The sequence below is a fragment of the Neodiprion lecontei genome, chromosome 4, assembly GCF_021901455.1.
Source record: "Neodiprion lecontei isolate iyNeoLeco1 chromosome 4, iyNeoLeco1.1, whole genome shotgun sequence".
Lineage (NCBI taxonomy): Eukaryota > Metazoa > Arthropoda > Insecta > Hymenoptera > Diprionidae > Neodiprion > Neodiprion lecontei.
Genome location: NC_060263.1, coordinates 41,048,186 through 41,063,247, shown reverse-complemented (window position 1 = coordinate 41,063,247; position 15,062 = coordinate 41,048,186). Strand labels below are relative to the sequence as shown.

Genomic DNA, 15,062 nt, shown 5'->3' with positions numbered 1-15,062 from the left:
AAATCTGCTCAAAATGCGTATTGATCGGATAATATCGAACTAAATTGTATCGTGGTATTTACCATTTTCGAAAGTAAAATGCGATACAACCATAAGTTAGCAACGGCTGACGACCGGATATTTTACCAATTGTAAAAAGTAACATTGGAAAGTTGAACTTGCATAGCGAAGACCCGGCGATTCTTTAAAAATATAATTTAACAATTTTATAACTCGAGAACGACCAACAGACGAAGACGTCTCGGAAGACGTGGCAGTCGTAAAATTCTGTAGGTGTCAGTCAAGATGGGAGAACAAGTCTCTCTGTACAAAGACAGTTTTAAATTTCACCATTCATGGGGCGCGTCATTCCGCTTGAAACGAGCGGAACGTGAACACTGGATTTACAGCACAACCTCATTACCGGTATATTAAATAATTACCGTAAGTATTGCACTCTCTATGATAAACCTCAACTGTTCCCGTGGCAAAATCTTTTTGCAAGTCGAAGTAGCGAAGAAGAAGCGAAACGCAGGTGTCACTGTTGGTCTATCGCGCAAACATGTCGTGGCCTTAAATAGGTACTGAAATCAAACAAATAAGGACCCGTACATCGATTTCGAACACACCGTAGCGATAAGTCAACGTTTATTCAATTGGCTCAAGTACGACATATCTGTTGTTTGAATTACACGGACTGATATTGAACTTTATTCTTATACCACGTTTTTCCTGACTGTTTCAACTACAGTTGTTTCGTGCAAAGCGACGCAAGCTCTTTATGTCATCTGTCGATCGGATCAAACAAAAATCGTCAAATCTTATGATGCGGTTGAAATTATCCTCATCACTTTTTGACAAACGAGAAAAACGCGATTTGATGATTTTCTTGGACAGTCGTCGGATGTGTTCGACGTCTAGTCTCGTAAAACGTGACCCGATAAGTCGAAGAGCTTACTCTAAGATCGTACGATAGACGTTCGCGTAATTCTACTTTCGAATTCGATCCAACCGAGCTTTTCATTTCGTTAGTTTAAATTAACCGAGACACTCCGTGGCACCGATATTCAGTTCCATAAACCAACCAGCATTGATGAAGAAAAAGATGCTCACCGTCGAGTGGAATCGAAGCTTCGATACGTAAGATAGGTAACTAGTTAAGGGCGTGAAGGTCAGACGTGAATCCTGGGTCACGCGGAAAGTCGAGAAATGCGAAGTTGAGCACTGTTGGAAGAAGATTTTTATTTTATTTTTTTTTTTTTTTCCAATTGGCTCAGAAGTGAATCACGGTCATCGCGTATAAATAATGGTTCTAAGTCCAGCGAATTCATGTTTCCGATCCGCCGCTACAAGCTCGAATTCACTCCAAGTGTAACGAAACGACGTCTGGCACCATCCTCCGTAGTCACATGCAGACGGTGCACCGTTTCGACGCCAAGAAACAGCGACGATTCAAATTGGTATGCATTCCGACCTTAAAATAGTCAAATCACTCGACTCGGCGCGAGGAAAGGCTTATTTTATTGACTTGCGACCAAAGAAGGATTTCCTCCGCGCTTTCCAAATACCGGATAATGCAACTATGCGTATTCGCAATTCATTGCCGGCGGTAAAGTAGAATAAATAAGGCTATTCTAGTCACGCTAAAGCCGATAACCGTAGACCATATGCCAACGGTAACTTGGTGAATTTCTATCGCATAATGAATCATTGTCGTTTCACAGTTGGAGATTAAACTGTTATGTACCCATACATGAATGTTGAAACGCACTGCAATGACTTTTCGTCACCAAACACACCCAATTCTGTACGAAATTCGGAAATCCACCGTAAAAACAGTGCCGAAATTATGTCTTGATGCCCGTCTACACTCATAGTTACCAAAAGCTCCCGTGAAGTGCGAAAAAAAAAAAAAAAAAGAAATGACAATTCCGAATCGATTCAAGTTATACGCTCAGGTCGACTCGACGTCAGCTTTGAATAGTAAAATTGTATCAAGATGGTATTTAAATATCAATTAAAAGAGTTTCTCGCCTCCTTTCTAGTACCTACTTGATGCTTCCGGCACTTTCATCACTTTGTCAATCCGCCCCGAAGCTCGGCGTTGTTCCCGGACTCGCGGTTGAAGCATGATCTGCAGGGTGAATAAAAAAGTCTTACTGATTCCCGGGTAAAGTCTACTCGCGAATTCATCGTGCGTATGTCGGAGTTGCGATCTGTACTCGACGATGTCGCAGTTGGCATTCCCACCACTCCGGGATGACTGAGGATGGCGATCGGATATTTCGGAGCGCAGCACCAGCTGGTCTGGTCCAACCCCAACACAGAGGCGAAATTCCAAGGACATGCGCGACGCGCAATCGCCGACCCTCCTATGACGAAATATCAACCCCTAGGTCCGGATCCCCGGGTAGCCTGACCCGCATCTCGACGGAGCGTCGAAAGGATACCACGTGTTATTATACGTGCCTCGGATGAATCGATTCGACCGTAATCATCTGTCAGGGATGACTGCCGCAACAGCAACAACAGCGGCGACAACAAAAAAAAAAAGAGAAAAAAGAAAAACAGCAGTAACAAAAACGGCAACAGCGTGAAAAAGAACGACAAAGAAAAAAAAAAGCAACAACAACAACAAAAACAACAACAACAACGCTTCAATGAATAAAGCACTCTTGTATATTTCGATAAATCCAATCCTTCGCATACTATAATTAATCGATCGAAACATTACAAAACCAGTTTTGTACATTCCTTCGGGTTTATTGTCGTGAATTAATTTGTTATTTTCAAGACCGGCTCGCCTCGATTCTTATTAATATAAACCGATGGTCGATAATCGTTTAACATTTGGCTGTCATTCAAAAATTTGCCTTCGTAATCGTTAGGTAGAGAGCCAAATACGTTTTGAAATTTTCGCAGAGTGGACGGTAATTTCATGAAGAATCAACCTAACGTTAAGATACGATGAAGTTGATGTAATTTTTTTCTGCACTTTGATATTTTGATATTTTGATTATTATACGCATATATTGATCGTAGGATCCTCTCAAGGACTTTAATCGTGAATGGTGAAATAACATCCCACGTAAAATTTAAACCTACCGCTGCAATAGAACAGCTTGAGCTTTCGACACGAAAGTAACTAATTTTTCGCCATTTTTTGCTAACTTAAGCAAAAAGTTTTTTGGCCCGCGTGATTCTTTATTAAAGAACGAAGAAAACGATACCCTGTAGAAACATTTACGATATGATCTGTAACCCGACAGATGGAATTTACAAGATTGGGACGTTTTTTCCGCCCCCCTCCCCATTATCGGAACAAATAAAAAAAAAAAAAATCAACGTCACCATTCCGGGGTTAATAAGTGTACAAGAAAATGTAAAAAAAAGTTTCGATTTCTCTCTGTAATATTTAATTTCTCCAATCTTGTCCAAATCTGCATAATTCCATAAACTGTTTGGATATTTTTTTTTTAACTCAAATTAAAATGCGTAGTAAATATTAAGAATCCCAATCGATTGAGAAGCGGAAACGTGTTGTCAAAAAAAAAAAAAAAAAAAATTCATCCATAGTTCGAGATTCGCGTATTTGAATTCGCTCGTTAGTCAATCGTATAAGCGCTACAAAGTTAATTCGCGGATCGCATCGGCCTGTTAGACAATTTTCCACGGCGGTGATACAGATTTAATCTAATCACATTTCGACTGGCACTAATTACTAATTACCCGGATAAACCTGTAACGGTATTTTCCAGATCCAACTAAAGGATTAAACCCTGTATTTATCTTATCAGCGATGTGAGAATATTTCCCATCTAATTGTAAGCTGCGATAAAATTTGCGACTCCATCAGCGGGTATAAACATTTTCCACGACGACTTTTACAGTAGACGTTGTATACGCGAAGTTCAGAAATGAATTTCGCATCGCATGGTTTTACTTGTATTTGTTTAGTCTTGCCTCTTAAATCGAGGCTATAAACGATCGTTTACATCCGGCTGTCTTACGGCTCTATTTCAGATAAAATATTACTACACAAAGGAATACAGTTTTTGTATATCAAGCGCGTAATCTTGAGTTATTGGTTGTAAAACTCGAGATATTAGAAACGCGAATTCACGTTCATCGATCCGTGGTCTACTTATAATATGTATGCATAAAGGATGTGATAAGAAATTCATTACAAGATACAATTGATATCCTCTAAGCAGAAAAGATATTCCGATGATGCATTGATATGATAATCAATCGATTGCAAAGATTACGTGTATTAGCCAATTTTCTATTCTTCGCCGTCTGCTGACGATATGTTATCTGTACACATGTTACTGATATTATACTTGGATGCGTCTGATGAGAAAGAAATTAAATCCTTCTCTGTGAAAATGAAACGAGACCAAAGTGACTTTGATCCGCGGAGCGATTGAATCCACGCTGCATTTCTCTGTTCGAATATCTGATAATTTTTATACGGCATCAGGTGCTGAGATTTCAATTTTAATATATAATTCCGTACAGCGTGAAACAGAAGTGATATCACTGAATTATTTCGACGTTTGAATTACACTTGAATTTAACGGTGCAACCTTGCAGCGAGACAAACGTGCGACGTCTTAGTGACATATTTCCGTGACGTTCTTAATTTTTGTCACGAAATGGATCGCGTCAACTGGTCAAATGACCTCGGGCACGATGGTTTAGTAAATGCCCCACGTTTTTTTTTTTTTTTAGGTTTAACACGAATTTTAACACGTTCGATATTTCAAACACTGATCGGAGGAGGAGAAGCACAAAGTGAAGTAAAGAAAAAAGAAAAAATACTGCGAGTAAAGTTGAGAAAGATGTAGTAATGTGTGTAAAAATCATCGAGATTTCGATAATCAGGAAATGTGTTTAACAATTTCTTCTACCGAGAATCGATTCGTGTCCAAATCTTGGGATCTCCGTAAGGGAAATTATATTTACGCAAAAGGCTGACATTCGGATCGGAGATTTATTGAAATTTCTAATGAAAATTCGCAATTTACTAAGAAATGCGAAATTATGGAAGATCGGATGGAATTGCGATTAGAGAGACAATTCGCGGAGAGAGGAAAGTATCAAAGTTACTCCCACGGGAGCTGCAAATAGCGGGAGCAAGACCGAAACTGCTGACTATTATTACGCAACCAAGCGGTAGAAATTGCACAACGATTTCGCGAGCTCAAGCTCACTCGCAACTCGTTACAGCAAATGTATTATAATACCGTTGAACCGCAAATCGAGAGAACTCTGATCACGACAAATTTCCACACTCTGTAAAACACAATCGTCAACTACTTTCGCGGCGGAATTTTTGTCTCGCAATTTATATTTAATTTATGAGCTGCGGGTATACGTTGTTACAACGTATCGATTCAATTTACAACGACAATACGAGAAAAAGAGAGAAAATAAATCGACCGTCGGGAGTTCTATAAAATTTATCCAATCTCGTCAAAGTAAATTGAAATATTTTTTGATTTTTTTATGTACAGAGAGAATCAACGTACGTACATGCAACTTGAATAAACCTTTACAGCGTCGAAAATTGATCACTTCCGGTCGCATGATTCTGTAAATTTTAAAACCTAATCCGGAATAATAATAAATAATAATGATAACACCGTGTTACGTGTGTAGAAACAGCCGATAGAGCTCACGTGGTATAAAAACATTCCCAACGGAGAACCAAGATGGCGTAATGTAAAAAATAATAAAAAGAATATTCCAAAAGAAAGTTAGTAAATAGCTATTACAGTGACAAAAAAATAGGAAAAACGAATAAACCGATCAATACACGGCCTGATTTCCACTCCATCCGATCATACATCACTCGTACAAAATGCCAGCTGCAATAATTTTCTCCGTTCTGCTCCAAATGGAATCTAGTAGTGCAAACGTCTTTTTCATCAACACCTGCGGTACGGCGTAGATGGGAGATTTAGATAAAAGTACGCGAATGGCTGAAGAAAGTTTCTTGTGACACGGCGTTAAACGATGACTAAAGATTAATCGATCTATCGGTAACGCTTATCGTTAAACTCTGTAACACGGACGAACAGAATTACGTTACATTGTAAACCACTGCACATTGCTGCCGGGGCAATTAGACCAACAAATCACGTAGCTACTGGCGCGATACGAAACACAAGGAGGAAGGTCGTTTGAAAAAAAAAATAAATAAGAACCGAGAGAAGGTACGTAACATCGCACGAGCGTGACATTAGGACGATTATAGCATCCATTCGGAAGGCAAGGTGTGCATGGAAAGACCTCCTCAACGTACCTTTGCACGCATCGCGAGTAGTCCGATAGCCGATTGTTCCTGGTCCGTCGATGGCTTGAGAATAACGAAGAACACCGTGGAAATGGCCTATCCGGAGATTTTTAGAGAACTTGAATCGAACCGTTTGATTTCAGCGTTGGTTCCGTTTGCCATTGCGTAAATGAAAGTTTAATCGGTAATCAGCGCGTCGTTTCGCTCCTCGTTTACCGCACCAGCTGGATAAAATATACGTCCGTACAGCTGAAAAGTACGCCTGGCATTTGAAGATGTCCTCGTGACGTCAGAGATCGATTGTCGGCGCCATTTTATCACCACATAACCTAAGTTTTTCGATCAAATCGAGGGAAATCGTAATTCTTGACGTTTCAAATTACTCGTGTAGCATGAATTAGTTGAACACAGTCAATAATATACACGTTCTACTATCCAGACGCGAAAGAAAACGATCAACGGTCAGATTTCAGCCTCGTTGCATTAGTTTGATATTTTCCCACCAGATGACGTATTGCAAAAGTGACAATCCCAATAGACGTTCATCGAGTCTCAATCCGGTTTTGAGAATATGCGTTCTTGCGTCATTCGGAACATCTCGGCAAATTCTTGTTATACCTGTGTATGGGGCATTCCATATTAAATTAGCGGCCGATGCATACCAGCTTCGATTTTGATCATTTTTTTAGTATGATGTTTTTACCAACCGAAGAGAGTCTAGCGAATATTTTCAGATTTTTTTAGCAACACGTGAAATTTTTTGAAAATTGCACAGTCAATACCCAAAACACTATTTTTGCAGATCTGAAAAAATTCTCACTGATTTTGTGATTTGAAAAGTGATTTTTGAGCATGTCTCGATAACGGGATCTCAATATTTATTCCGTTTTTTTTGTACCTCTTTAGGCTTTCCATCTTGGAATTATCTTTTTCTCCTCCTAATATGCCTTAATTTAAATAGATTATTTTCACGATTCCGTGATCTATTTAGATCGTGAAATACAAAAGGAAAGAAAACTCCAATACCGACATTGGAAAACCAAAAACATGCGAAAAATATATCTAATATTCTGTGAATCTGTGTGAATTTTTTCAGATTTTGAAAAATGACGTTGCCGGAGTTAGTTTTTCGATGTTTTTCAAATTTCACTGATACTGGAGAAATCTAAGAAAAAAATCGCAAGACCTTTTCGGGTTGGTAAGAAAGTCAGACTAAAAAATTGTCAGAATCGAAGAGGGTGAGGTACACGGGCTGCTAATTTGACGTGGAATGCCCCGTATGCTTGCTTTGCCTGATTGTCCGATGCGACATTACCTTCGGGTTGTATCAGTGAACACGAGGAACCCATAGAAAAGAAAAAACATCGTGACGATGACGGGGGGTGGAGGGGAACTGATGTACTTGACGTTATTTTGGACAGTCAAAGACGGTTAAATGACCGACGTCGAACCCGGCTGAGACATGCGGGAGGTCGTCTCCATCCGTATAACCTGACGCAGGTACGACTCGCCGACGGAATTATTAATCCGATGATTGATCAAGGATTAGCGATTTGTGGCATGATTTACGTAGAACTTGACGCACAGGCGGCCAAATGACTGGGAATCTTCTCCTTGTTCTCTTTGTCTTCGTAACAATGAGGAAAAATAATCGATTAATCGAGTATAATCGATTACTTTTCAAACTCTACTAATCAATCGATTCGATTACTTTTTCTTAGCGGTCGGTTTTTGTTGTTTACTCTCACGAACGATGCTATATAACGTCAATTTATGTTATCAAAGTATCAATTATAATCATTGTCTCACTTACTGTAAGTACCTATTTGATACAACAAGTGAAAGATGAATGAATATTTTCATCTGAAATTGAAAAATATTTTTTTAACGAACTAGAAATTGTCGAAAAACTTTTCCTCTTTTAAGACTACATGCTGAAATTTATGAAATGTTGGTCTCGTATGCACCGTTTCAAAAAAATTTGAAACAATCGATGAATCGATTAATTTTTACCTATTCAATCGAGTTACGTTTTTTACAAAATGAAATTTACAAAATCTGTGCAGCGACGTAAGTCATTGTGAATTTGTCTCAAATTTGCAATGAAAATTTTTTATTTTAGTAAAATTTACAGTAGAAGAACAAAAAAAATAATTTAAATTTACTAAATCGCGTGGTAAATTTATTGCATTTGTAAATTGAATAAACAGGAAATGTATGGTGCATTCACTGTTCTGTAACAGCATAAAACTTCCGATACAGTGTAGGAAGTTCCATACAGAGATTTTTAACAGTGTATGGCTGCGTCGAATAGCTTCGCCACGAGAAGCATTTGAAAATATTCGCGAGTGGTGCCGCAACGGGCTGTTAATTACTAATATATTCATCACATACTTTTGATTCACGAACGTTTTTGACACTCAGTTGCAATTTACTATGTAATGATTTCCTGTATTTGCAATAGTTTCCGGTTATACGCCCACACGCAAAACCGTAATTCAACCATCCAGTAATGGTTTGTTGCTACAAGAGATTATTACAGATCTATGAAAATATTTCAAATTCTATGGGTATTTGAATTTATTATTTGATTTTCAGTATCATATCCATAAAATGTCCTGCTCATGCTTCCCTTTGTCTGAATGATATATATATGTCAATGTCAAGGATAATGAAATGAATAACGAGGAGGATTATCACCGCTTTCTTCTATTCGGTCTCCAGAGAAACTACGGCAAAGATCAATAACAGAATAAACATTGAGCATTTTGGATCTTGTTATAAACGTTGAATTTTTAAAAGCTTTGTTCAATAAGTTAAGTTCCGTTTTTATCTTGTAAAAGAATAAAAAGGTGGTTCATCATGAGTCCCACACGCAAAACACAAAGTTCGCGAGTGTTATCTGGCCATTCTCCGACATATATATATATGTGTGTATATATATGCGCGATGAAGAGACACGTGAAATCTGTTTCTTAATTACTGCCATCAAACAATTCAATACTGGTGCACCAGCGTAAATCTTTCGATTACAGAAAGACGTTTTAATTAAGCGTGACATGTAAATCAAAATCTCGACTTGGAATTTACAATAGCTGTCAAATTGAAAAACAAAGATTTTATCTTACTTCGACTTTATCGCGCCAAATTTCTTTTTATATTTTTTTATCCTTGCATCTCTTGACTTAACTTTTACTTATCATTCGAGTGATTGATTTATCACAATGTACTGAAATTCATAAATCTTGCACGTATATGTATAAGAAAAAAAGCATCGAAGTCTGATGCGATATGTTTGAGTTATTTTAACGATATTTTATCATGACGCGATGCGACTTCGCGTTGTGCAATCTTTTGTCAGGAAATTTCAAAGCGGAGCAATAATTGATCCGACTAAAGTGTTTGAAAATTGCAATGGGCAGCCTCATATGTTTTAATGCAGATTCATTAACCCCGGCTGTTAGCCGAAATTGCAATTATTATAACTCGAGGGGGGTTTTCAGGTTTGATTACCGGAAGTCGGTGCTCGACGAGGGGTTCCAGGTTGCTGCCTCGTGCGAACCAGAAGCCTGACAATGAACATTTCGATACGCCGTTCGATCGAAGGATGGTAATTGGTCGTGAAATGCGTCTTCCGTACGGAAAAAACTGTACCTGCATACCCTAGATACGTGAGCAATCAAACGAGCCACACCTTTTATTCCCTTTGGCTACCCGCCAACGAGGATTCGGAATAATTTACATGCCGGATAAAAGCTCTCGTGTGTGTACATAACGGAGTGTAACAACCTCGTTAGCGAAAGATTCGAACCTCTTCTCGGTTTTTCGGTACAGACAAAATGCACTCGAGACACGCTTGAGGGTATAAAAATCTTGTAATTACGAGGAGGATTGATTGAGTCGTTAATGTTATAACCTGCAGCATATTTACTCACTGTAAGTGTAACTGCAGGCGATGAGAATGATTTCAGCCCGGTGCTGATTTTTTCGCTATTAACGTGTCACGATTTATTACAGATTCAACGATTACGATTTTAAATAAGAAAATTAATGAAGAAGAAACTGGGAGGCTAATTAAAGGTCATCCTTGCAAATCGACGTATATCGCGTATTAAATTACAAGCATGAATCGCAGCCACGTAATGCGTTTGTTTCATATGTGTCGTATAATCGCGACCATGGCGTAGTGCCGGGCGTTTTGGGCGAATATAAATGCGATTATTATTATTCTAGGCGCGTGTCTTTGTAATAATCATATTTATATCGAGTGTTTTGCAGTACTGGAATAAAGTTTATAAGCACGAAACACGCGTATATTGTCAAAAAATGACTTTTCTTTTCCAAACGCAATTATTTCGCCAAATATTCGTACCGTGGAATTTTATTGTGCAACATTTTTGCAAGTATGGAACAAACGTTGCGAATTGGAATGTGCTGCTTCCTTCAAAATACCCACGCAGGTATCGCGGATACTCGAATCGATTCTCAGAACCAAAACTTTGCGTACTTGAAAACGTCTTCGCGACGTTTTCAGAGAACGATTGTCGGCGCCATTTTGTCACCACATAACCCAAGTTTTTAATCTTAATGCAGGTGAATCGTAATTCTCGGTGTTTCAAATCACTCGTGTCACGTAAGTTATTTGAACATAATCAATAATATACCTGATCTACCAAAAACACGGTCGACTATGATCCGTCAGCCTGTTTCCATTGGTTTGATTTTTGTCCACCAGATGGCGCGGTGCAAAGCGACAATCCCAACGAAGACCGCAAAATGCAGGTGCAGCGATGCCGCAGCATTTCCTTCACCTCAAGACCCGAGAAACACGACTGAAGAAAAAGCCTTGGAGAAGCCCTGGAGGCTCCATTCTTTGTAAGGACACTTGTAAAAAGGCCTCTTGACCAAACTACAGCGCAATTTTCCAAAATAGGACAAGTTTTACCCTTCGGTTTAAGTACAAATCTGTGTCTCGAACAAGAATTACTTGAAAACAAAATTATACGGTGCAAAAAATGAGCGGTGCTAAAATTATGGTCAATTCGTAACTTGAACGTCAGTTTAGCAGTGTCTGATTGAGATAAAATAGTTTTACAATTTTCTCATTGCGGTAATTTCAAATTGCTTCTTTCTTTCTCATAATCGATATAAATCGATGTCATTAGTCTGGCTCGGATCGGTTATCCAGGCTCTTAATCACCCGTAATTTTTTAACCACCTGCCACGCCCGTCCTTTGCACAAAGTGCGAGTCCTGCGATCCTAAAGCGGTCCTATGCACACAGTATTACAGCAAGGACCTCGACCTGACTCCGTATAAAAAAAAAGCCCATCAAACCGACACGCGGGATTAATTGTAAGAGATTCTATTTCCGGGCTAGTCTCGCGGTTTAATTCGAGTGATATAATACCTGGCTGGTTTTGTTACGGTGATCAAATAAACTCGGGATCTCTGGTGAGACCTCGCATTCCGTCGTTACGACAATTTTCTGAACAAAAAATTCATGGCCGTTACCAGTGAAATTTTTGGTACTGAAAACTTGCACGGTAATCTGACGTAGACGATGACGTGATATTCGGTTGACTGCAACAGTTCTTTAAAAGTGTTTTATTTGTAAAGTCCTGTAGGGAGTGAATCTTTGGGAAGGGAAATTGAAACTAATTCGAATATCAATTCCTATGTAAGGTTATATATTAAAAATCATTTTCAGTTGAAGTAGGTAAGCTTGTTAGTATTAATTTCTCCGATTCTTTTCTTACTTCCCAATGTTTTTCACTCTTCACCTTTCTTTTCTACTTTATAATTTCTAAAAAATTTATACCTAATTGTTCAAAGTATGCAATATAGGACGTGCACGAACCAAGCAAATCGGTTTTTAGAAAACTGTTGATGCTTGAACTGCGTTCGTTAGGATGCACACTTTGGCGAAATTGTTTTTTTTTTCTTTTCTTTTTTTTTACACAACATCTAATTTGGCGTCTTGCCGTCCGTAGCCCCTAATTACACGACAGTAAGTTAGATGGAAATCTTTGACCGCGAATGGAATTCACGGCTAATTACCGTCGAACTTGTATTGCGCATAAACGGCAGTGAGGTAAAAAATTATTAAAATATGGGTCAAGTATAAGGCGAAACAAATGGAGTAAATTGTTTCTACTTCATCATTCCGATGGTATTTACTCGACGACGTGATAATTGTCACTGCCGTAACAGTGAGCTTAAGTCAAACAGCCGTTGATACAAACTCATCTACCGACAGTCGGAACATGCTCTGAACTCTTATAAACACTCGACCGAGTAATTAATACCAGTTTAACGAGGGATAATGACCTGCGATCATTCCGAAGGTAACGCGGCATGGCACCGAGCTTAGTAATCGATGAACGCTTTGCTGCGGCGAAAAGTATCGCTCTATGATCCTGTCGAGGAATTAGTCACCAAGTAGAATGACGAAGGTATAAGGTGATTCTCTGGTGAATACTGAAAAAACAAAAACAATCTTTCACTTTCCACGCCATTTTAACAAAAAAAAAAATAAGACAAGAGAAATGAAGAGAAATCGCCTTCTCTGTAATGACAATCGAAAAATAAAGACAACTACGGTAATCCGTAATCATCGAAAGTTTTATTTTTAACCTCTGGACTCGGCGTTTAATCGTCAAGCATAAACAAAGAAGCCCCGGATCGAAATGGCGAATTTATGACCCCGTGCCCAAAGACAAGGTTGAAACGGGTCATTAGGTGAGATCCCTTTTGCGGCAGGACCCTGATCTTTGCCTGCAGGAGTCGCGCACGCACTGTATTACAGGTATTGTACGTACAAGTCGGATTTGCGGAGGACGACAATGATCGTCCTCGGGGAAGTATTTATACCGACGTCTCCAAGTGCCTGGGGAAACGGGAGATGAATTATCGCAGACATCAATTTCAATCCGAATATCCTTGCTGTGTTTCTACATCTTTTTTACGGCCCGGCTAACATACCCATAATGTATTTCTTGTTATTCGTTGATCACGATTTGGATTCATTAGTGCCGGGAGATGAAGTCAGTTGCTAGGCCTGGAGAGAAATTTGTAAAACATTACAAATGGGTCTGTTATACCTAAATGAATGGAAACGAGATAGGAACATCTGGAAGCGTTTGAATTGCTGAAGGGTATGTGAATAAGAGTAGTTGTGATCATTGTTTTTCATATCCATATAAGCCACGTGTTGTCATGCATTTACATCGTTTTATATAAATGACCACTTCTATAAAGCGAAAAAAAACCAGCGAGCTCCCCAGGAGGAAAATGTTCGAGAATTTAAAAAATTATAAACTCTGTTTCCTTGAACAAACTGTCTGTAAAATACCAAGAATTACAATCTCTCGTCATGGTTGACCTTATTTTATTCATTACAGTGCGACATGTATAACCAATGCGTATAGAAGTTGGAAATGAAAAACCATCAAAAAAATTACTTCTTAATACAAATACCAGTTATTTAACGCATCTGTCAGGCATTTTATCACGGATTCGCAATTATACACGAATGTGTAATAATTTGTAAAAAATATCTATTCATACCTTGTGTTATAGATGAAACTCTTACCAATGCTCCACACGTAACAGCTGGAATTGTTATGGCAATGTGCATACCTAGCATTACGAGCTGTGAAGTAACTCCGACGACAGGTGTGACGATTAACGAATGTAATCTATCGCAAATAGCATAACCGAATTGCGTGTACACGTCAATTCCGCAGCAAGAACTTACGTACAGGATGATTGTTCCTTCTTTGCGACTGTATACAATAGGGTAATCAATTTTTCTATGCCGTTCTCTCATGCTGATTGTGAGCCAAGGTGTGACTGTGTGACACAACGAATTGCGGCATGTGAATGTGCCGAACCGGATACACCCAAAGCTGTTGCCAATGTACGGTCTGATAATATCCTGAATGCCAACATGATGAGTTAATCTGTTTGACGAACTGTAAAAAGGTGTTTCAGGTTGTGGTATACAACAGGTTCATGTTGAGGTACAAAGTGTGCGCCACGACTTGAAGCAGACGCTAATTCGCTACAAGTAGACCGGTCAAGGACTTTCGATCAAAAGTGGATATTGTCAGACGATAGTCACTAATGTTCGTTGTTTAGCCTGAGGCACCTGATCGGGATGTGATCGGTTAAGCGTTTCGAAATCCCTCGAGAATGAAAGACTCATCTCCGATCAAATTTCCCATTTTTTAACATAAATACCTGAGCACTGATGCAGTAAGAGAAACTGCATAACTTTTTTCACTCAATTTCGCGTTACCGCCAATTTGGTGCTTTGAAATCATTTAATCCCGCTTAAAATATCCGCTTCGAAATCTAACGGTAGAAATTTTTTCAAACATGTTTTGTGTCGATACTGGAAAATATTATTTTTGAAAATGTTGGCAATGCTTCAACGACACATCGATATGCCTTGACATCAAACGTATTCGTTGGTCAGTTTTGTAAAAATAATTTGACAAATCGCAAAAACATAGCGAGAACCTCTAATGCTTACAACATAAAAATATTTATGTGTATTCTGTGTGAAAGACGTGATTTTCCACTCTAGCCGTATTTTTTTGCATATCTTGAGATTGTTCGATCTAGGAATGAAGCAACTATTTGCGAACCAGTAGTTTACATAAATAGTTTTTATCAAGTAACAACGGATCATTAATCATCATTGTCCGATCACGATTTCAATGCACCCGTACTGCGAAGGATACCGAACTGATTTTAAAAAATTAATCATCAAAATA

At 38.7% G+C, this 15,062-nt stretch overlaps 1 protein-coding gene and 1 long non-coding RNA gene across 5 annotated transcripts in view; both read right to left on the bottom strand.

Annotated features, from left to right (window-relative positions):
* Positions 1-2,221, bottom strand: part of LOC107217211 (aquaporin AQPcic) — a 39,065-nt gene extending 36,844 nt beyond the window's left edge. Inside the window, exon 1 of one of the 2 annotated variants that reach the window (XM_015654907.2) lies at positions 2,032-2,221. In XM_015654907.2, coding sequence (XP_015510393.2) covers positions 2,032-2,110 — 79 coding nt within the window. In that variant the 5' untranslated portion in view covers positions 2,111-2,221. The remainder of the gene's footprint in view (positions 1-2,031) is intronic. The other variant, XM_015654661.2, reaches the window with a different exon arrangement.
* Positions 2,222-12,026: 9,805 nt separating this feature from the next.
* LOC124293873 lies at positions 12,027-13,901 on the bottom strand. 3 transcript variants are annotated; one of them, XR_006903748.1, is made up of 4 exons: positions 13,849-13,901; positions 13,264-13,339; positions 12,916-13,168; positions 12,027-12,759 (listed from the first exon to the last, which is right to left on the bottom strand). It is a non-coding gene; the product is annotated as an uncharacterized LOC124293873 (long non-coding RNA). The 3 variants fall into 3 exon arrangements; XR_006903747.1 differs by having other exon boundaries at positions 12,916-13,339; XR_006903746.1 differs by having other exon boundaries at positions 13,101-13,339.
* Positions 13,902-15,062: the final 1,161 nt, after the last annotated feature.